At 43.3% G+C, this 21,535-nt stretch overlaps 1 protein-coding gene across 3 annotated transcripts in view; it reads left to right on the top strand.

Annotated features, from left to right (window-relative positions):
• The first annotated feature begins 4,627 nt into the window (after positions 1-4,627).
• GNA12 (G protein subunit alpha 12) overlaps positions 4,628-21,535 on the top strand; it is a 74,049-nt gene continuing 57,141 nt past the window's right edge. Inside the window, exon 1 of one of the 3 annotated variants that reach the window (XM_073361966.1) lies at positions 4,628-5,087. In XM_073361966.1, coding sequence (XP_073218067.1) covers positions 4,773-5,087 — 315 coding nt within the window. In that variant the 5' untranslated portion in view covers positions 4,628-4,772. Of the gene's footprint in view, positions 5,088-5,134; positions 5,351-21,535 lie in introns of those variants that run through there. The other 2 variants (XM_073361965.1, XM_073361967.1) reach the window with 2 other exon arrangements.

Consider the following 21,535-nt stretch of genomic DNA (forward strand, 5'->3'; position numbering starts at 1 on the left):
TGTTTTCTTGGGACATAACCAAACATTCAGAGAGGCCCATTGCTTGGACCCCAAAGGCCCATGTACTCTGATGACAACACATCATCCCAGCACAACTTGGCGGTTCAGTCCCTGTACTTTCAAGACCTAGTCCTGCACTCAGAACCACAAGTCACAGTCCCTGTATGCTCTCAAGATATCCCTATACTCAGAACCTAGGCCTTGTGAGCACTTGAGGCCTACCCTTATACTCATCAGGACACTTGGTAGGGTACACAATACATACCATGTTGCAGAAATTCTATGGGGAAGCCACAAATTAGATTTAAAAATATCAGCTTCTTTCAACTACTAATAATTTGGAGACTAATAGGAGGTTTAGTGTTTTGAAAGTTAATTGAGTGACAGTGGCTGGCGCTGCGTGGAAAGAACAGGTTGCTGCCAACTAGTCTGCGAATGAAGATTAATTGGGTAAAAAGTCACAATTTACATATTTCTTTTATTCCAATTTCATCCCCTAGGGGACAAAAAATGAGTGCTGCAAAGAACATGCACAAAAAATCCCTCTGCCACAAATTTTATAAAAGAAACAGACTTGCTTTGTCCCTCCAGGCCTGTCTCAAGCTCCCGCGCTGTTTAGTGGTGGGTGCACCATCCGCAGCATAACGCATGCTGGAAATAAATTACACAGAGCAAGAACTGACTCTGTGTTTGTGAATTTAACAAAAGAAAGGAGAAAGAAGGAATAACTGAACAGAGAAATGTATTGAAATCACACAGAGTTGGAACATGCTATTGGGCCATCTGGCCATCCAGTCCACTGTGACCAATGCAGGATTGTTGCCTGTTCTCTTGTGCTTTGTCCAGTCCTGTTTCAAATGTCTCTTCCCCTGCCCTCAATAGCTCAATGAAGCCCTTAATTATGAACCTGGAGCCCATTACATCTTGGGAAACTTCAGATCCCAAATTACCGCCAATTGTGTAGGATAGGGGTTTGACTATTCCCAGGCTCCACTGTGGGGGAAAGTAAAGTGAAATGGAAAAAAGGCAGAAGCTGGGAGCCAAATTCATAATTAAGAGTCATATCCTGGGGATACTGAATAACATCAATTTACATTGAGTTCTTTGGGGATTACAGGTACTAGCGCTTTGAAGGATAGGGCCCTGAAAGAAAAAAGCCAGTTGTATTAGGGATGATCAGACATGTGGAGACTATCCAGTCAAGATTCCAATACCAGAAGCCTGAATTACCATACCAGATTCCAATACCGGGAGCCTCTGGTCCCATTGCTGAGATCTCTAGCATCCTCTCCATTTGAACAATTTTTTTCTGATTCCTCCGCATAAATTTCATTGTTTAATTTGTGTCTGACCATTTTCTTTTTATTCAGCTATCAAGAATACACAGAGAGAAGGCTGTCAAGAGATTCACATAAAACCACAGGCAACACAGCGACTGGATTTTCACAAGTGCTGGGCACCTGCACATCTCACTGATGTCAGCTGGAGTGACACCTGTGTTCTCAGCTGCTCTGAACAGCCATAGGATTTTCCCCCCACCTTATTCTTTTGACTCGTTTCTTTGTGGGACATTGGTGACATCTGGTGACTGAATTCGTGAATTACATGTAATATATTAGAGTCATCCAGCCCATGGAGATAGGTCCAATGCAGCATCTCAACCACTATAAAGAGGAAAGGTCCTGGAAGACAAAACCCCCATTAGGTCCTGCAATAGTGAGTAGAGGACAGTTTGTGACAAACTGCTATGCTCTGCTGCTCCAGATTCTTGCAGTACCTAAGTCACTGCACTTACTAAGACTAAAAGGGTTTGTTTTGGAGTGCTCACAACAGCATCATGTGTGGTTAATGTTCAGTCTGTACACTTCCAGAAAGGATGAGCTTGTTTTTAATTGTTCCCTGTACGTCTGTGCATTCAATAATTGAGAGGGGGACAAGAGAGGGGGGAGAAGCAACAAGATAGGGAGACATCTCTCTCTATCTTATTGAGGGTGTGTGGCTATTTATTGTTTGAGTTTGCAGCCAGAGGGTATTGGATCCCTGGCTGTTGTCAGGGAATCACAAACAGCAGGTCCAGGAGTGCTTTTTTCCACCAGTGCTTGGCCAGGAGACTGTGGCAGTTTTGTTCAGATGTAGCTCTTGCTCCTATAATCCATGCCTTTGTCACCTCAGCGCTGGATTACTGCAGTGTGCTGTACATAGAGCTACCCCTGAAGTCAATCTGGAAACTTAAACTGGAGTCTGCTTGTTGGTGGGAGAATAGGACACCAGTGCTCCATGAGCTCCATTTGCTGATTACTGCTCTCCACGGGAATTTAAATTGTTTGTCTTGACCTGTAAAACTCAACTCCAAACAGGTTGGGACCCGCCTACTTGGAAGATAGCTTCTCTCTTTGTTTTATGCTGCCACAGTTGCTATTGAAGGAAATGTTTGTGCTGGAACCCCTTGATTTGAAAGAGTTGGTACCAGGGGCAGAGCATTCTTCAGAGAGGCTCTCTCTTTTGGAATCTACCCCTCCGTTGGTCCAAAATAATGTGCTGATCATCATGGCACTTCTATTTCTCTGCTCTCATTTTGGGTGGAGGAGGATACTTGATAGAGACTGATGGTTCTGAAAGAGGGGAGATTTGGGGGGACTGAATTTTGTTTTGTTAGAGTTTACTAGGGTCTTAACTGCTGGTTACAATTTGTTTTGTTTTAACTTGTGTATGGAAACACATAGTTAAAGCAAACTAATAACTTTAACTTGGTTCTGTAGTGGCACTGTGAAGAGAAAAAAATGAAAAAACTCTGTCCCCTCAAATCTGGGATGACAAACACTAAAATGCCTTAATCGTAATTGTATGATTATTGCCTGGTGTCAGTACAGGGCACTTAACATTCATTGGGTGCTTTCCCTGTGCATTTCTGTACATTAACATGTAACATGTCCCTTCCAACCCTGATATTCTAAGATTCTATGAATTTCTTTTAAGTCTTAACTCTACATTTCTTGCGTTGGTAATACATGGTTTTGGAGACAACTATAATTTGTTTAACTATTGTTACTGCTCTGTATTCCTAAACTTAACTCTATTTTAGAGTCTTTGTCTTGAAATATAAAAGTAAATGGTAATACAACAAGAAAGTCACAATCATGCTGTTTCAATTTGAATTTCTTCCTTTATTAGGGCCTGAGGAGTAGCCTAAGAAATAATTAAAATGTACATGAGTGTCTGCTACTCTAGATTTTGCAGAATGTTTTATCATTAGACATTTGAACATACATTGATTCTGCAGCATTATCTTTTCCTGATGTGGAGGTCACGTCAGAGTTGCAGTTTCAGGAACCCACTTTTGATTCTAGGTGGCAGTTTAGAGATGGGTCTATTAAACATTGCTCTGCAGATTTGTTGTAATGGTTATAACATTTTGACTGAACAAAGAACTTTTGAATTGGTAGCGACACTCTCACTGTGGGACTGATCCTGCATGTATTAAAGATAGTAGGGATTTGTTCATTGACGTCAAGGGCTGCTAAAGCAGGACCTAATAAACTGTGCAGTTCCTCCTAGCTCATCGCTTAATACCTTGTGCATATGTTAGCAATACTCCTCAGCTGCTCTGTGTAGGAACAAGCCCTTGTGTAGTTCCAATAATGAGACGCTCACGCATGGCTTTCAATACACCAATCCTGACCCTGTTTTCTTAATAATCTGTGTAAGGGTTTCTACTGCCGTCTTAACTATACTTCTGATTTGATTTGATTTCAAATGCCGTTAACAACTCCAGCTATCAACTAACAACCCCCCTAAGCAATCCAGGAAGAAAGGAGCAACATATCTGGCTTATGATTTTTTTTTTAAACACAATTTTTTTCCCACCACCACTGAGTTCAAAAAGCCCAACAATGAGAACATCCGTGAAACCCAGACGCTGAGAGAGACAGGTTAACACCACCCTTCTTTCCCCTCCCCTTTCCCTGGGCCAATGCCGCCGCCGCCTCCTCCTTTTTAAGGCCTCTCCTCTTTGCTCCGCCTCCCTATGGACTCCGCCCCTTTGTCTCTTATTGGTGCTTCTGTCCTTTACCCCGCCTCCCCTCTTGGAGCTCCTCCTCTTCTCCTCCCCCGCCGTCGGATCTCCTCCCCTTGGCCCCTCCTCCTGCCTTCCCCCGCCAACTCTCCCTTAAGTGCAGCGTGTCCAGCTGGCTCTCGGCCTACGTTGATTGACACCCCGTTGCCCAATGAGGCGTAGGGTGGGCGGAGTGAAGTCCCGCCCTCGCCCCCACCCCTCACGACCAGCGCTCTGGGGGCGCCAGCCAGGCTAGTAGTAACCGAGGGTCCGGCAAGTTCGCTCCCCGCCCCGCGGCACCCCAGCGGCTGGCTGGGCCGACCTCTCCCGCGGCGCTGCGAGTGGGCGGCGCTCCCGCGGCCGTGTCCCGTTCTCCTCAGGCATCTGACCCGCGCCCCGCCCCCCACGGGCTGAGGGGCGCCGCGGCACCAGCCCCGCCCCGGTCAGGGCCTCCGGGCCGCGCCCCGCCGGCTCCCCGCTCCCCTCCCGGCCAGCGGCTCCCTGAGCCCCACCCCTCCCTTTCGCAGCGTGCCCCCGCCGCCTCGCCCAGCCGCGCTGCGCGGGGGAATGGGCGGTCCCGGCCCTTAGCCCCCCCCCCCCCCCAGTCTCCCTGCCCCTCCTCAGCTGCGGCTGCTCCGAGCGTCTGGCTGGCCGCCGCCCGCTGCTAGGGGCGCTGGTGGGGTCCCTGGGGCTGTGAGTGCCGATCCCGTCCCCAGCAGCCATGTCCGGGGTGGTGCGGACCCTGAGCCGCTGCCTGCTGCCGGCCGAAGCCACCAGCCGCGGGGAGCCGCGGCGGGAGGGCAAGGAGCGGGGCCGGGACTCGGAGCGGGAGGCGCGGCGGCGGAGCCGGGAGATCGACGCGATGCTGGCCCGGGAGCGGCGCGCCGTGCGCCGCCTGGTCAAGATCCTGCTGCTGGGCGCCGGCGAGAGCGGCAAGTCCACTTTCCTCAAGCAGATGCGGATCATCCACGGCCGCGAGTTCGACCAGAAGGCGCTGCTGGAGTTCCGGGCCATCATCTACGAGAACATGGTCAAGGTACGGGCGAGCCCCGGGCTGGGGCAGAGGGGCCGCTGGAGCCCGGGCCCGGGGGTTGACCGTGCCACAGAGAACGGGGTGCACCAGCAGCTGGAGTTCGCGCCGACCTGAGAGCCACCCCCAAGGGGATGGGGACAAGGTTGGAGGGGGGACCCCATGCAGGACAAAGGGTTACTGGGCCGATGGAGTTCCGGGCCGCCATCTGGCCCTTTGGGGCTGCTGGGGTACAGGGGTTCCGTGCCACGAATGAGGGTGGCCGAAAGGTGAGTTTGCGTTCAGAGCCTCCTGGTTTTCTGGATTATCATCCAAGAAGATGTTTTCAAAGGGCCCAGACACCCATGGAGGGGTTCTGGAGAGACTTCTAAGACCCGGAGGAGAAGGAGGTATAGGTGTGGCTTATGTTCTGGGAAACCATGATGTGAACACCCTCAGAGGAGTTGGGATCCCCCATATTTGGAAGAAGCAAGTGAAAAGGAGATAAGGATCTCTCCCCTGAGGAGTGAGTGTTGAGGATCCTTTCCTGGAGGATGACCCTGAAGATGTGTGGGGGAGGTCTCCTGTATTGGTGTACATAGATTACAGGAGTTAAAAGCTGTAATTTGAGGAACATTTTTAAGAGAATAGGGGGGATCTTAACACCAAAGACCTGTGGAGATTGCCCCAAGGCCTGTCTAGGACATTATGCATGATAGCCTCAAGATTCAGAGTACCCCGAGTGGGATACTGGCGAAGAAGTTGGGCCTTCAGTCAATGCTTACATCTTTATTGTGGTGACCCCAGCACTCTGAGGCTCATGGCATGATGACTTCCTAGTGAAAGGATAGAATAGTTGCTGGAGTTCAGGGCCATAATGTACAAGAACATCCTCAAGGTGTAGAGAGCTTGGGGAAATTGACTGCCCACATCTTCTGCCTGGGGGCCTTAGGTGTTCTGCATAATAACCAGGTGGTGGTCATCTTTTAGAACAGGGGTTCTCAACCTTTTTCTTTCTGAGGTCTCTCCCAACATGCTATAAAAGTTCTATGGCCTAGCTGTGCTGTAACTGTTTTCTGCATATAAAAGCCCAGGCTTGTGTTAGGGGGTATCAAGGAGGGCAATTGCTTGGACCCCCAGACCATAGGGGGCAACACAAAGCTAAGTTGCTCAGGCTTCAGCTTCAGCCCCAGGTGGGAGGGTTCAGCACCCCAGGCTGCAGTCCCGCATGGTGGGACTTCAGCTTTCTGTCCTGGGCCCTAGCGAAGCTAATGCCAGCCCTGCTTGGCAGACCCCCTGAAACCTCTTTGTGGCCCCCGTAGGGGACCACAGATTCCTGGTAGAGAACCACTGTTTTAGAACAATCCTACTGGTGCATAAAAGCTGGTCGCCAAGGGAATACAAGGAGCCCTTGTGCTCAGAAAAATAGATATATGCTGTGTACAAGGGCTATTTCCCATATTCTCCATACAAATGCAGGGCTACCAAGAGGGCTTGTTCCCCTCTGGGGAAGGGTCCCTGCCTACATTTTTAAAAAAAAAAAAAGTCTTGCTCCTTCAAAGGTATCTGTACAGGACTTTCCTCACTTCTGCATGGACACATACTTGTGAGGAAACTTGTAGTTGCTGCAGGATTTCCTGCAAAAATCAAGGGAGGGGCCAGTGCACCATCTGAGATAAGGAAAATTGTTTCTGTGTCTTAAGATGCGCTTCCAAGGATAACCTTTTTATAACAGCGCTCTCTTTAAGTACAAGTTGAAGAAGTGACTCTTGCAGTCTAGAACTCCTTTAGAAGCTTCCGCTTCCTTCCAAACTGAATGGGAAGACCATTCATAGCTTAATTCTGCTACCTGAATTGCTTTTAAGAAGCACTACAAAAACATGAGGCAAGGCACTGAAAATGGGTGGTAGGAAGGGGAGGAAAAAAGGAGTTCCCTGTGGTATCAAGTGCCCTGGGTTGGCTTTGCACTCCACTGCAGCAGGAAGAAGTGGGCACATATAATGCACAAGGAGAGGTCAGACCACAAAATCCATAGCTTGACAACTTGCTTCTCTTTCTTCCCCTAGTATTCCAGAATGGGGGAGGAGGGAGGAAAGAGAAGAGTATCACTAGGTTTCAAGTATACCCAAAAGTGAGTAGTATGAATCTTGGATTAGTGTGTTTATTTTAGTGCTACCTTAACTGAGTTAAAATGATGGTAAAAAGCAGTGGAAATGTTTGAGGGTAGGAAAAGAAGTGGGACAGAACAGTATGAGAAACCCTAGTTATAATAACCCCTCATCCCTGGCCCCACCCCAGAGCCGTCATTCCCTCCACACCCCAACCCTTTGCCTGAGCACCCTCCTGCACCCTGAACCCCTCATCCGCAGCCCCAGCCTTGAGCCCCCTCCCACACCTTGAACCCCTCATCCCCAACCCCACCCCAGAGCCCTAGCTCTGAGCTCCCTCCTGCACCCTGAACCCCTCATCCACAGCCCCAGCCCAGAGCCTTCATCCCCATGCACCCCAAACCTCTGCCCCAGCCCTGAGCCCCCTTCCACACTTCAAACCCCTTGGCCCTACCCCCACCCCATGAATTTTGTTATGTGCACCAATATGAAGGTGATGCGTCACACACCACCTCCATATTGGTGCACATAAAATTTATTCCACACACGGACATAAAAAATTAGAGGGAATACTGTTTCAAACTAATGTAACCATCCATTAACTCTAAATGGAAATACCTAGATCATCTAAACAATATTGCAAACAGTAGATCTTAAACGTGAATTAATTGAATTTAAACAACTGGTCTTGTGCTCCACTATTTAAGCATTTTTAACCTTATAAAATATTAATTCTGCTTGACCCTATTGCTGACAGTTGAACTGCATTTTAGCTCCTCTTTCCTCACTATTTGTCAGCATTATCAAAGAGCAGTTCTGTTAAAGCTTCTAGAGTTTTGGGATCTCGGCTAGAAATGTAGTGTAAATATCTTGGATTAAGTGGTGACCTTTTATTCCCCAATATGATTAAATTTCTCTCTGAAAGAGAATAGATTACGCCCTCCTGATGGTTTGCATTGTGTTCTTTCTAAAGTGCCTCTTACAGTAGTACTTGATCATTTTATATGGATTAAAGAAAATGGCATGAATTGGTGCAGGTAGTTTGTCATATTGACTCTGATGTGAACTGGTTTGTTTCCTTTATTACTAACACTCCCACTTCTTTCTTTCTGACTTCACAGCCTCTTACTTTTCCTGTATCTTGTGGCAAATTAAGCATGAATGCACGGTTCTTAGACTTCTGCTTTTGGGAGGCACGGTTTAAAAACAAAATGCTGAAATAAGTAAATCTGAGATCCAAAATTTACTTTTCCATATAGTACAGGTGACGGTTCAGAGCCTTGCTAGCTTTTTCTGGCATTGTGGGGCAATCTTCAAATATGTTAGTCTTGCTTTGGTTTAAAGTAAATAAATAATCACTGGTTAACTAGGGTTTTGCTTGTTAATCAAGGCTAAGTTTCAAAGTAATTTTGAAACTTTTTGATGATTGAAGTGAAAAGCAGTAGTGTTAATGTTCTGCTTTGAGTACACAGACTCCATTACTTCAGCACACCCACCTGGAAGTGGAAAATGGAGAGTACAGGAGTAACTGCTGTGGTGTGTTTTTTAAAGAAGAATCTCAAATGTATGGAGAGACTGAGGAAGTCTTTGCATGTTGCAAGTTTCAGATCTGGTGAATGGCTGCTGCTATTCTGTAAAAATGTTTGTTGGAGTTCCGATCTGAGTGTCAAAGAACAAACTGAATAACTACTCTTCAAACATAAAATAACTACTCCCATTCTTGCTCCCTCTGACTAAAATTAATGAAGGTTTAGGGACTTCTGGCTGTACTGGGACCTGGTGAGTTATAACTCCGATGTTCCTTGTGTAAGATTGTTACTATTTTCTATTTGTTTTTTACTATTAAAATAGAGCACCACAAAAGTGGAAATGAACCAGGCTTCACTGCCTGAGAAAACAATTAAAATTACCCACTAACACCGAAGCAATGCCTGTCCCAGCACATGTGATTACTTCGAACAGAAATCTAACAGTTAAATTCAGCTTTAAAAAAAGCATAAAGTGTAATCTGTGGAGCTTTTTCAAATTAGTGTCCGTATTGAAATGGACCAAACCAATTAAAGCTGTAAGGAGCACTGAGTGACTTTTTTTTTTTCAGTCCACAACCTGAATAATTTGAAAGTGACTGAAAAATTCATATTTGAGTAGGAAGGGACTCCAGAGAAACTGTTGTTAGAAACTCCAATCCATAACTTAAGTTGTGGACTTTGAATAGAAAAGTTCTAGGATGCTGTACAGATGTGCACTCTCCTTATGGCTGCACAAGCAGAAAGGTTTGTGCTTGATCAGAGGTTTATCTGAAACACATACAAATTTTATGTGGCAATAGAAAGGGTGGAGTTGGAGAATACCGTTGGATTCAGTTGTAAATTGTACTTACGTGAGCAAGCTGATTGTTCTCCTTGGACACACTTGGCCCTTATTAGTTTGGGAATCCAGGGAGAAATGTCATCTCATTATTGGGAATTCCACAAGCTGCTGTGGTCTTGATCCACAGTGTTTTGGGTTTGCACATGAGTGAATTCGGTAACCTGTGAGGGAATAGTAATACTTGACCTTCAATAGTCTTTCACTGTTGAGGTAAAATATTCTGGGTATTGATTCTTGATTAGCGGTTTTTTGATTTGTAGTAGGTGTGGTTGATTCTTGATTAGTCTGTCACGGGACAATATCATTTTCTTCTCGATCGTGACAGCTGCACACCTCAAAGGACTGATGTGGTTCTATTACAACAGTCTTATCTATTGAATTTTCTTACATTAAAGCTGACTTTGTAATTAAAGAAAATTCAGTAGATAAGTGCTGTAAAAAAACTGTCAGCCCTTGGAAGTATGCACGTGGCTTTGTAATTAATTAGACCGTACACTGTATGATTGAATTGGTACTTAATTAGTGTTATCTTCAGTCCACTCTCAATATGTCTTCAAGATATGGATCCTTTTGTAATAAAACTACCTGCATCATTACCACCTTTACTCCTGACTTAACTGTAGAGGACCATTGTTGTTGAAATTTGTTTCCGGGTGCCCTTTGCAATGCACTTGGAATAGAATCAGTACGACACTTAATAAATTTCACAATGCAAAATAACTGTAATAAATCCCATCAACCCTAAGTAGATCTGGATAGTTTCTTGTTTGGGTCAGGAGGGAAGTGGTCAGTGTAACTGCCTACATCATGGCTGACAGGATAATGAATACCATCAACAGTTACTATCGATGCTTATTTCTTTGATAAATATTCACTCTTGATCCAAAATAGCATTCGGTGAACCCATATGGTTCTCACAGAACATGATTAGTCTTTGGAGAGTAAAGACACAAACCTTGACATTTTCCAGTCTTCGTCTCACATTTAATTTTTTTAAACCACTTGGGAATACAGAAGGTGGAGAAATCACCCCTATACCTAATTACAGTTCAAACAGATTCTCTAGCCATTGAAATACGCTTGAGTGATGGCTAGAGTCGCTGCCATTAGCATACAGAATATGAACTTGAGACCCCAGGGACTTCCTGTGCATGTGATAATTCATTTGTTGGTTTTCTGGGGGAGGGGAGATTTGGATGCCTAAATAAGGAATGTCTATACAGGCTCTAAGCACCCCTTCTGTAAATTACAGAAACAAAATTAAAGAGCCACAGCTCTTTTAGCAAATCTGTTTAATCTCAAAAGCCTGTGTTTGTATCATTCCATGCAAATAGAAACACCTGGCATTGTGCTCTAAAGGTCAACAGACCTGGGCTATCTTGGAGTGGGGGAAGGAGAGACTTTGTTCTAGAGCCACCAGCAGTCCCCCTCCCTTTCAGATCAAGAGTTCATGTTGATGATATTGCCACCCCAAAATGTTCAAAACTCATGAGTCAGGCTCACCAAAAAATCATGATTGGCTTTAAGATCATGAGATTATGTAAAATAATAGATGTGGTGATCTTTTTATTTGCCTCCTGCTTTTTGAGCCTTTAGAATACACTGGGGTCTCTCACACTGAAGCTTTTTTCACAGCCACGAGAGTTAGAAACTTACTTTTTCTTAAGAATGAAGGCTGGAATCATCACATATTTGCTTGAGTCCAGGAGCTGGGGATTTAAAGAAAACAATAATTATGAGACTCATGACAAAATCATGAGAGTTGGCAACACTGTATGCACCTCTGCTGATTGCAACTATGGCAGTATAGTATGAGGGGAGGGATGGTCTCAATCCACTTCATAGATCAGAATCAACACATTATGCTCAGAACACTAGAAGCTGCTTCAGCAATGTTCAACACATTAGCCAATTATGCGCTAAAGGTCAGTCATAAGTTCATAGCACTTGATCTGTAAAGATCTAAATTAAATGAAAAAACTACTAACATAATTTGGAAAGTTCTCAAAGGGCTTGTGCCAACCTGCACTTCTGGGTTCAGCAGTCACTCTACCTTGAATTCTAGTTGCAAGCTTCATTTGCAGCAAGAAGTTTTTGTTCTGCTGCATCTCTCCATCTCATTGGATTATTTTGGAGACAAGAAGTCTTTTCACAGTTTGCAGACAAGCAGACGTCACTGCTGCTACAAATACAGAGATTCCGCAGCTAATCCAAATGTTTCTTAATGTTTGTGTTCCTGTGGACTAAGTAAATGACACTTTCCTTTGTTCATATATTTTATTTGGCAGTCTGGAAGAGTAGTCATCTTTACTGTTTACCCTGCTCTCACCTGGGTAGCACTGGATTAAGTATTTACATATATTATCCTTCCACCATTCAAATAAAGTACTTGATGTAAGTTTCATGTTGAAGGTGAGGTAAGACTCAAATGCTAAAAGATCTTTCTGGCATTTTGGGGTATATCTCTTGTACTGAGTAACACTTCCATTCTCTAGAAGACTGTAATATTTTCTCCTCATAAATTACTACTTTTTCTATAGCAATCAAGAGTAAAACATCTATTTGGCTAAGTTTTAGCTATAAAAAAATTGAAGTTAATGGTATTGTCTATTCCTTTCTGATTCAAACACTCCATTAAATGAGGTAGCTGTATTTTAAACACTCCATTGGTGTGTTCTATGGAAAAAGCTTGTGAATTTTAACTCAGAGTGAATTCAGGAATTCAAGCAACTGCTTCAGAACACTAAATCACCAAAAATTCTTAATTTGTTACAAAATACTGTTTACCAAACACTTCATTAGTTTTTAATATAATACAGCATGGGGAAAATGAGTCTAGTCTGAAAACTACAGCAGTTCTTTTCTTCATGGTGAAGACCAGTGTTTCAGTGAGTGATTTTGCTGAGATAAGGTGGATGAGGTAATATCTTTTATGGGACCGTCTTCTGTTGGTGAGAGAGAGAGAGATGCTTTCAGGCTTACACAGAGCTCTTCTTTGGGTCTGGGGAAGTACAGCTCTATGGAAGAACAAAAGCTTCTCTCTCTTTGTCAACAGAAGTTGGTCTAATAAGAGATTAATTCACCCAACTTGTGTCTGGTATCCTGGGACTGACATGGCTACAGCAACATTGCATACAGTGATGATGTTGCTGACAGTCACAGTATTGTCAATATCAAGAGAACAAAAATAATGAGATTTTAAAAACAATGTTTTTTTCAGTCTGTCTTTTTAACTGTCCTCTACTCCTCTACCAATTCATTTGTGGTGGTAGTAGGTTGAAAAGTCACTCCTAAAATGCACACTTCTCCATGGCTGCTCAGATGGAGACTCCACTTACCCTCACTCCCAAGATAAGGGAACTGCCATCCATTTCCTGTTACTCTCCCCTCCTAGTTGATTCCCTTTGATAAAAGAACAGCTGGATGGTAAGTAGTTTGAGAACAACTGGCTTAATGCATCATGATTCACACTCATACATAAACTTATTACTTTTAGGGTTGATGAGTTACAGATAAAGATACAAAAACTTAGTCATATCAGTGATATTACAATACAGACTATGGAATTGGTTTAGTCTTTTGTAAGAAGGCACACTTCCCTGCTTCTCTCCTCTCTCCCACTTCTCTGCCAGAGATGGGTAGCACTCCCACATTCTTCCGGACCCCGCTCCACTCGTTTCCACACCCCATTCCCCTGCAGCCCCTTAATTTGCCTCCTGGTCTTCCTCATTCTCCCTGTCTACCTTGTACAGTGTGTCTGCTGCTTCTCACAGTCCTTGTGTCCTGTCTAGACCACTGAACCGTAGAGTTGTAGCCATTTTGCACATGGGCATGACTTCAGTCTCATTGAAAACAGTAGGATTTGGCAGTTTCATTGCCTCATGCAGATTGACTGTAATGAACTGGCAGCCATCTTGCTGGTGTCAGCCCCATTCACAGCAATAGGAGATGGTGGCCATTTTGAATGAGTGAAAACTCATCAGTTGGCAACCTTTCTTCACCATGTTTTCATGAGATGGGTTTTTTTTTAAAAAAAAAAACCTCATGGCTAGAGTCACGATGAAATCATAAGAGTTGGCAGAACTGCATTCATTTGTCACATCAGTTCCTAAATGTAGAATATACTATCTTGAATGGTGTAGTATAAACTATTGGCCATCTACAGTTTTTTTGTATGAGGTCTGACAACTTTTTTTTTAAATAGCTAAAAGCCTGGAGAAGGTTATTGCTTCACTGCTTCACATGTAGCTTGCTTACATTCTGTTGCCCATCCATTGTAATGTAGGGAAATGAATCATGTTGCTAATTACAAGGGAACTGAAATGCATTTGAAGTGGCTCCTTAAGACAATTCTTAGGTCAGATAGAGCAAACTTTACTAATGTTCAGTTATGTAGAACTCTGGATAGTATTTCATGTTAGTAGACTTAGGTGCTTGAGTAGAACCATCAGGTTGGTGGTACTTGAGTTGTTTGGTTCTTCCCATGTCCATGCTGATTTCATGGACATGAGCTGGTGGTTGCCAAAAATGCTTTATTTTCCTCTGTAGTACTTACCTCTGCTTCCCTCACCTTTATAATCACAGCCTATCTGTCGGGCTGTCTTCAGCAAGATATGTGATCTTTTGGGATAATGAAAGACTTCATCCAACGGAATACACCATTATCTTAAACGCTACGGTTTTTTTCCTTTGTTACAGCTAAGAATTAACTTTTCATGTGAAAGGTGTCTGTCTAAAACATTTCAGTAGGTATCTCAAAACAGTGTAACAATCTTTCCTTTCTACCAAATTAATTAATTACTTTTTAAAATAAACATTTTGCTCTGTTATTATCTAAAGAAATGTGATCAGTGCGTAACTTAAAAAAAACTCCTCTTTCCTGAGAGAGGGAACTTGCCTTGCAAGTAGAAATAATCCTTTTTTTCCATGCTAATGGTCATAGCAAAATAAAGAAACTGTTTTTCATCTTTCTGCAATTTATGGAAGACACCATCTCGTGAATTTGGATTTTTGTTGGTGAACTGGTGTGCATGACAATAGGCAAGATAAAGTCCTGATTTCAGCCTCCCATGTGTTACTGTAATACAAATACTAATAATGAAATTTTAGCTGTCAGGAGTATAACTAAAATGTTACAAAACAAGCTTTTTTGGCTCGGGTTAGTACTGTAGCTTGGAAAATCAAACTAGATCCTACTTTTAACTAGTCCTGTGCTATCTACTACAAATGACCAAAAAAAGGCTTTTTAAAATAAAGCCCATAGGCAGCAACAAACAGTCTGCCTCCAGGGCATTCATAGTTTGCATGTTGTATTCTAATATCTGCAACATAAGCAAATTCAAACCTGGGATGGATCACAAATAGATGAGGATTAAAATAAACTAGAGAAGTTGGCTGACATAAAGCTCTGCAAATTCTAGTTCAAGCAGTTTGGCTATAGATCCTATTGTTTTATTTACTACGTGGAAACCTTTATAACTGTAATAGATATTAAAAGGTCAAATCCTGAATATACTATTAAGTAGTCTGCTTTTAACTTATGAAATGCTAAATTCCTTTATTAGTTATCTGCTTGTGTAGTCCTCATTCTCTGTAAATACATTGATACTTTTATTGAATTACGTGTACAGGGAAACCATGCGAAAGAGTAGTTGTCTTCAGTGACCCATGATGGCCTGGGAATTTCAATTACACTTTTCTTCCGTACTTGAAAATGAGGACCTCATTTTAGATTGTATAAAACTACTGGTTCTTCAAGTACAGTATTTGAATTAATAGGGCAATGCTTTCTCACACTGGCTGTACTAAAAACTGGGTTTACTAGGGTTCAGATGATCAAAAGTTGTCTGTGCAGTCAGTCAATCTTTTTTTTTAGACTTTATTTGGAGTTGATGCTTAATGGCTCCTTTAAGGCAGTGGTTCTTAACCTTTACAGACTACTGTACCCCTTTGAGGAGACTGATTTGGCTTGCATACCCCACATGTTATCTCACTTAAAAACAACTTGCTTACAAAATGAAACATAAAAATACAAAAGTTTCAGCACACTATGCTTGCTTGAAAACTTGCTTACTTTCTCGTTTTTACTGTATAATTATAAATTGTTACCCCAGGTTGAGAAACACTGATATAGTATATAGAGCAGTAAAACATTTCACTGTATGAAATTTTAGTTTGTACGGACTTTGCTACTGATTTTCATGTAGCCTGTTGTAAAACTAGGTTAATATCTAGCTGATATTAACCCCCCAGAGGTATGCAAACTGCTGGTTGAAAACCACTGCTTTAAGGGATAGCACCATGACAAGAACACAAACTAAACTCTCCAGAGCAAGGAAGAAATGGAATGTTGTTGCTGAGGGTGATGGCAGAGGTAACAGCATCTTGGAGGGCTCTTGAAAGCTCAGCCAGCGAAGATCTGGAAGAGACCGACAAGGGGTCACTCTATGATTGCCTTGACAAAGGACAGTGTTATATGATCTTTTGATGCATTCCAGAGTGGTGAGGATTTCTTATGGTTTAATTTTGGTGTTCCTTATCTTGAACTTTATTGAGTTGAGAGGGCCAGGTTATGTAAGAATTTTTAAAACTTGTAAAAGTGGTAAATAGCCACTTTTTATAAGTATTTTGGAGTACAGCAAATCTGCATTCTCTCAGACAGCTGTCAAATGAACAAAAATGTCTAAATGAGATCTCTTCTTACATTTGGGAAGATGAACTTTGTGGTTCACTTGCTTCTGAGCTTGAAAGTAGGGAATTGTAACTTTCTGTGGTAATGCTGACCCACTGCATTGATACTAGAAAGCATCTTTATGCCTCCTAATTCTCCTTTTATGTATGGTGTACCAGTACAAACTCCCAGCAAGTTGTTGTTTATGTAACTAGATGGATCCCAATTGCTATTTCCTCACTAACACTTTTGGGGACAAATTGGGAGTTCTTGCGTCCCCTCACAAATGACTAAATCTAAAGGTAGCTCCTTTCACAAGGCTTTGTTTGGAAATAGTAAAACACAACTAAACAACTCTGTTATAGAAAAACAGACTAACTGGATCCAGTAGAAATTCTTAGTTCTTCATTAGATTGCAGCGCCTTCAAGGCAGTGATATCGTCTCAATATCCACAAGTCTGTGCAATTTGTGTAATGCAAACACACCTGTTAAACGTTTGATTTAATATACTTAAGCCATAAAATAGATAGAAACATAAGGAGGTTCTCAAGTCTCAGGGTTTGTCCACACAACGAAATTAGGTCAATTTTATAGAAGTCTATTGGTAGAAATTGATTTTATACAGTCAATTGTTTGTCCCCGCTAAGCTCATTAAGTCGGCGGAGTGCGTCCTCAATACCATGGCGAGCATCGACTTACGGAGTGGTGCACTATTGGTAGCTATCCCACAGTTCACGCAGTCTCTGCTGCCCATTGGAATTCTGGGTTCAGCTCCCAATGCCTGAAGTGGCAAAAACATTGTCGTGGGTGGTTTTGGGTACATGTCGTCAGTCGCCCCTTCCTCACTCCCTCTGTGAAAGCAACGGCAGACAATTGTTTCGTGCCTTTTTTCCTGGGGACGCCATGCCACGGCAAGCATGGAGTCCGCTCAGCTCACTGCTGCTGTTGTGAGTATTGTAAACACCTCGCACATTATCCTGGAGTATGTGCAGCAGTGAGCTAAGAGGCACCAGCACAAGGACGACTGTGGTGAGGACATGTACACAGATGTTCCTGAAAGCATGGGTGGTGGCAGTGGAGCTGGTTGATACAGTAGAACGCCAATTCTGGGCCTGGCAAACGAGCACAGACTGGTGGGGCCGCATAGTGTTGCAGGTATGGGATGATTCAGAGTGGCTGCGAAACTTTCACATATGTAAGGCCACTTTCCTTGAACTTTGTGAGTTGCTTTCCCCTGCCTTGAAGCAAGATGAGAGCTACCCTGACAGTTGAGAAGCGAGTGGCGATAGCCCTGTGGAAGCTTGCAACGCCTGACCTCTACCGGTCAGTCGGTAATCAGTTTGGAGTGGGCAAGTCTACTGTGGGGGCTGCTGTCATCCAAGTAGCCAGTGCAATCACTGACCTGCTGCTATCAAGGGTAGTGACTCTGGTGAAATGTGCAGGTCATAGTGGATGGCTTTGCTGCAACTGGATTCCCTAACTTTGGTGGGGTGATAGACGGAACCTATATCCCTATCCTGGCACCGGACCACCTTGCCAACCAGTTTGTAAATCACAAGGGGTACTTCTCAATGGTGTTGCAAACACTGGTGGATCACATGGGACATTTCACCGACATCAATGTAGGATGGCCGGGAAAGGTGCATGACGCTTGCATCTTTAGGAACTCTGGGCTGTTCGAGCAGTTGCAAGAAGGGACTTACTTCCCAGACGAGAAAATAACCGTTGGGGATGTTGAAATGCCAATAGTTATCTTTGGGGACCCAGCCTACCCCTTGTACCCATGGCTCATGAAGCTGTACACCGGCAGCTTGGACAGTAGTAAGGAGCAGTTCAGCTATAGGCTAAGCAAGTGCAGAATGGTGGTAGAATGTGCCTTTGGATGTGTAAAAGCTCCCTGACGCTGTTTGCTTACTAGGTTAGACCTCAGCACAACCAACATTCCCATTGTTATTGCTGCTTGCTGTGTGCTTCATAATATCTGTGAGAGTAAGGGGGAGACGTTTATGGCAGGGTGGGAGGTTGAGGCAGATCGCCTGGCGTCCGATTTTGAGCAGCCAGACACCAGGGCAATTCGAACGCAGCTAGGCGTGCTGCACATCAGAGAGGATTGAAAACCAGTTTCATGACTGGCCAGGCTACGGTGTGACAGTTGTGTGTGTTTCTCCTTGCTGCAAACCCGCCCCCTTTGTTGATTTTAATTCCCTGTAAGCCAACCACCCTCCCCCCCCTTCAATCACAGCTGGCAAAGGAAATAAAAAACATGTGTTCTTTCTTTATTAATTAAAAAAAAAAAAAGTGAGATAACTGACAAGGTAGCCCGGGTGGGGTGGGGTGCGGGAGGAGGGAAGGACAAGGCCACATTGCTTATTGTAGCCACACTACAAATCAAAACTGTTTGAATGACAGCCTTCTGTTGCTTGGGCCATCCTCTGGAGTGGAGTGGCTGGGTGCCCGGAGCTGCTGCGCGCGCCCCCGCATTCTTGGGCATCTGGGTGAGGAAGATATGGAACTTGGGGACAAGGGCAGGCCGTTGTACAATAGATGCAGCAGGGATCTGTGCTCTTGTTGACTTTCCTGCAGCTCCAACAGATGCTTCATCATATCCATTTGATCCCCCATTAGCCTCAGCATCACCTTCTGCCTCTGCTCTTCACACTCACTTAATGCTTTCCTGGCCTCTGCCACTGAATGCCTCCATGTATTAAGCTGTGCCCTATCAGTGCGGAAAACATGTCATTGTGAGTGCGTGTTTTTGTTTTTGTTTTTTTTCCGCCTTCTAATCTGCGATAACCTCAGGGACGGAGATGATAGGGAGAGCATAGAAACATTTGCACCTGGGGGGAGACAAACTATATATAGGGCTATGATTCCTATTAAAGTAACTTTCCTGTTGGCCATCAGATTGTTCAGGAGATTTCAGTTTTGGGATCTTTATCCAAGTGGGATCCTTATGTGAGGTTTTGTCCAAATGAAGTGTGTCTCTGACTTGCACCAATATTTCTGCCTCACAAATAAATTAAGGGTTTTTACATAAGTCAGCCTGTTTTCCTTCTTTATGTTCGAAGCCCTTCCACACCCAGGAGAAACAGTTGCACACTTTAGGTGTAGACTGAGCATTCAAATTCTGGTTAGGCAAAACTAATCATTTATTCCATTTTTAGGATTATACGGGGGACCTAAAGTGGTATAAAGCAACTATATTCACTCTTTCCAGATGGATAAACTCAGGAGTTCTTCAAGCCCATATACAGTTTATAAATATCTTCCATTTCAGTGAGGGCTCACTCATTGAGGCACATGGCTTTTTCCTGGGCTTAAAAGTACAGAGTTCAAGGAATTGTGCCATTCCTTCACCAACTGGTATAAATTACATGTGTTGTGTTCATCTGATACGACGTTTGGACAAAAGGTTCTGCAGTATTTCTCTTGATTCTCCTTCTTTAAAATCCTTGAGATGGGAGGGAAATGTGATTTCATTCTTTGTGAAAACTTATTCTACTGGTTACTTTCCAGTTGTAATGGTTCAAGGGGCAACAGGTTCCCAAGAGAGGAGAGGTAAAAATATTACTTATAATTTTTGTCTTCTCTGAAGTGGGCACCTGGTGCTCCATGACACTTAACCTGGGGCATCACTTAACTTGAATAATTTCCAGTTGATGGGGAAATCTCAGTCCTTCCCTTCCCATTCACTCCCATTCTCTTATTTGTTTCTCTAGGGAGATGGAGGAATCTTGGGATTGGATTCCCTCTTATTGGGATCTTGCTTTGTCTTAAATCTTAGTCTTCGCTTATTACATAGTGAGTGAATATATACATCAAAGAAAGTATACAGGTGAAGATATGGTTAATTGTTCATTTTAATTGCAGTTTAGTCTGCCTTTTTCATCTGTGGCAGATGAGTAGGTAGCTAGAGGCAAGCCAGTTCTCTGAACAGCTCCTCTCTCCAGCTCCAATGTCGTACCAGCATGAGAAGGGGAGTGTGGGTTGGACGAGGGAGCCTCTCTGTGGCTGGTTGATGAGGAGGAAGAATACGGTCATAGTGGATCATAGACCACCACGTTCTACTTTAAAGAAGGCAACGTTACAGGTAGATAGAAATGTACCTATCTTTAAGACTCTGTACAAGTAGGAATAAATGGGTATATAGACTAAACTCCACTTGTGCCCCAGAGATAGTTACTGTAGTAAAGAAAATACTTTAAAAGGGGGTGGCCTGTTGTGCCATACAGAGAAAATCTGACTCCCTTTCTCTTATGTTGCATTTGTCCTATATCTGTTTCTGAAATTCCATCTTTGTGGAGGAAAAAAGTTGCAGAAGTGATAGGATTGCAGTGACTAGGTGTTACTTCTCTGTCCATCTTGACAGTAGTCTTATCTTGGCTGACTCTTTGTATTAAGTGTCTGAGCAGCCTATTGCTTGATCTAAAATGACCTCAAGTTTATAACCATCAGTCTAAAGCTTCTATCCTAACAAAAGCTGTATCTACACTACAGCCGGGGTCGACGCTCTGAGATCCATCCACTGGTGGTTGATTTAGCAGGTCTAGTGAAGACCCACCATATCAACAGCAGATTGCTCTCCAGTTGACCCCTGTACTCTACCCCCGATGAGAAGAGTAAAGTAAGTCGATGGGAGTTTCTCCCATCGACCCCCCACAGTGTAGACCCTGTGATAACTCAACCTAAGATACATTGACTCCAGCTATGTTGGTTGTTTTTTATTTAAAAATTTTTAAAGCACTTAAGTATCATTTTCAAAAGTGACTTAAGTTCCATCGACTTTTCATTTGGACTTTGGAGCCTGAAGTCACTTATAAATTGGTTAGTGTCTAAGGTGCCACAAGTACTCCTTTTCTTTTTGTGAATACAGACTAACACGGCTGTTACTCTGAAACCTGTTATTTGCACTTGAAAATCTTGTCCCAGGTTACCGAACTTGTCAGTTTGGGAAGCATCTATGGATGAATCTGAAACTGATGTAATGGTCACATTTGTTAGTCGACAGTTGCAAAACATCTCCACGTCGGCTATCAGGCTGTTTTCCAAACAGATAGGGAAACTTAACTAGAATAAACTCCACTTCTTTGGTATTTTTGTATATGTGGAATCAGGAAAAATCAGAGCTGACAATTGTATGGAAATAAAATGTATATCAGACATGTAAAAAAATTTAAAAAATACTGAAGTTGTGATGTTGATGGGAATTCCCATTATCTTGCAAGCAGCTGTTGTAACATCATTTAGCCATTCATTGGAGAGAGCCTTAAGGAAATGCTGAAGCAATGAGATGGGTAAAGGTTGAAACTGTTTTAAAATTGTAAGA

The sequence above is a fragment of the Lepidochelys kempii genome, chromosome 10 (assembly GCF_965140265.1).
Source record: "Lepidochelys kempii isolate rLepKem1 chromosome 10, rLepKem1.hap2, whole genome shotgun sequence".
In the NCBI taxonomy this organism is placed as follows: domain Eukaryota; kingdom Metazoa; phylum Chordata; order Testudines; family Cheloniidae; genus Lepidochelys; species Lepidochelys kempii.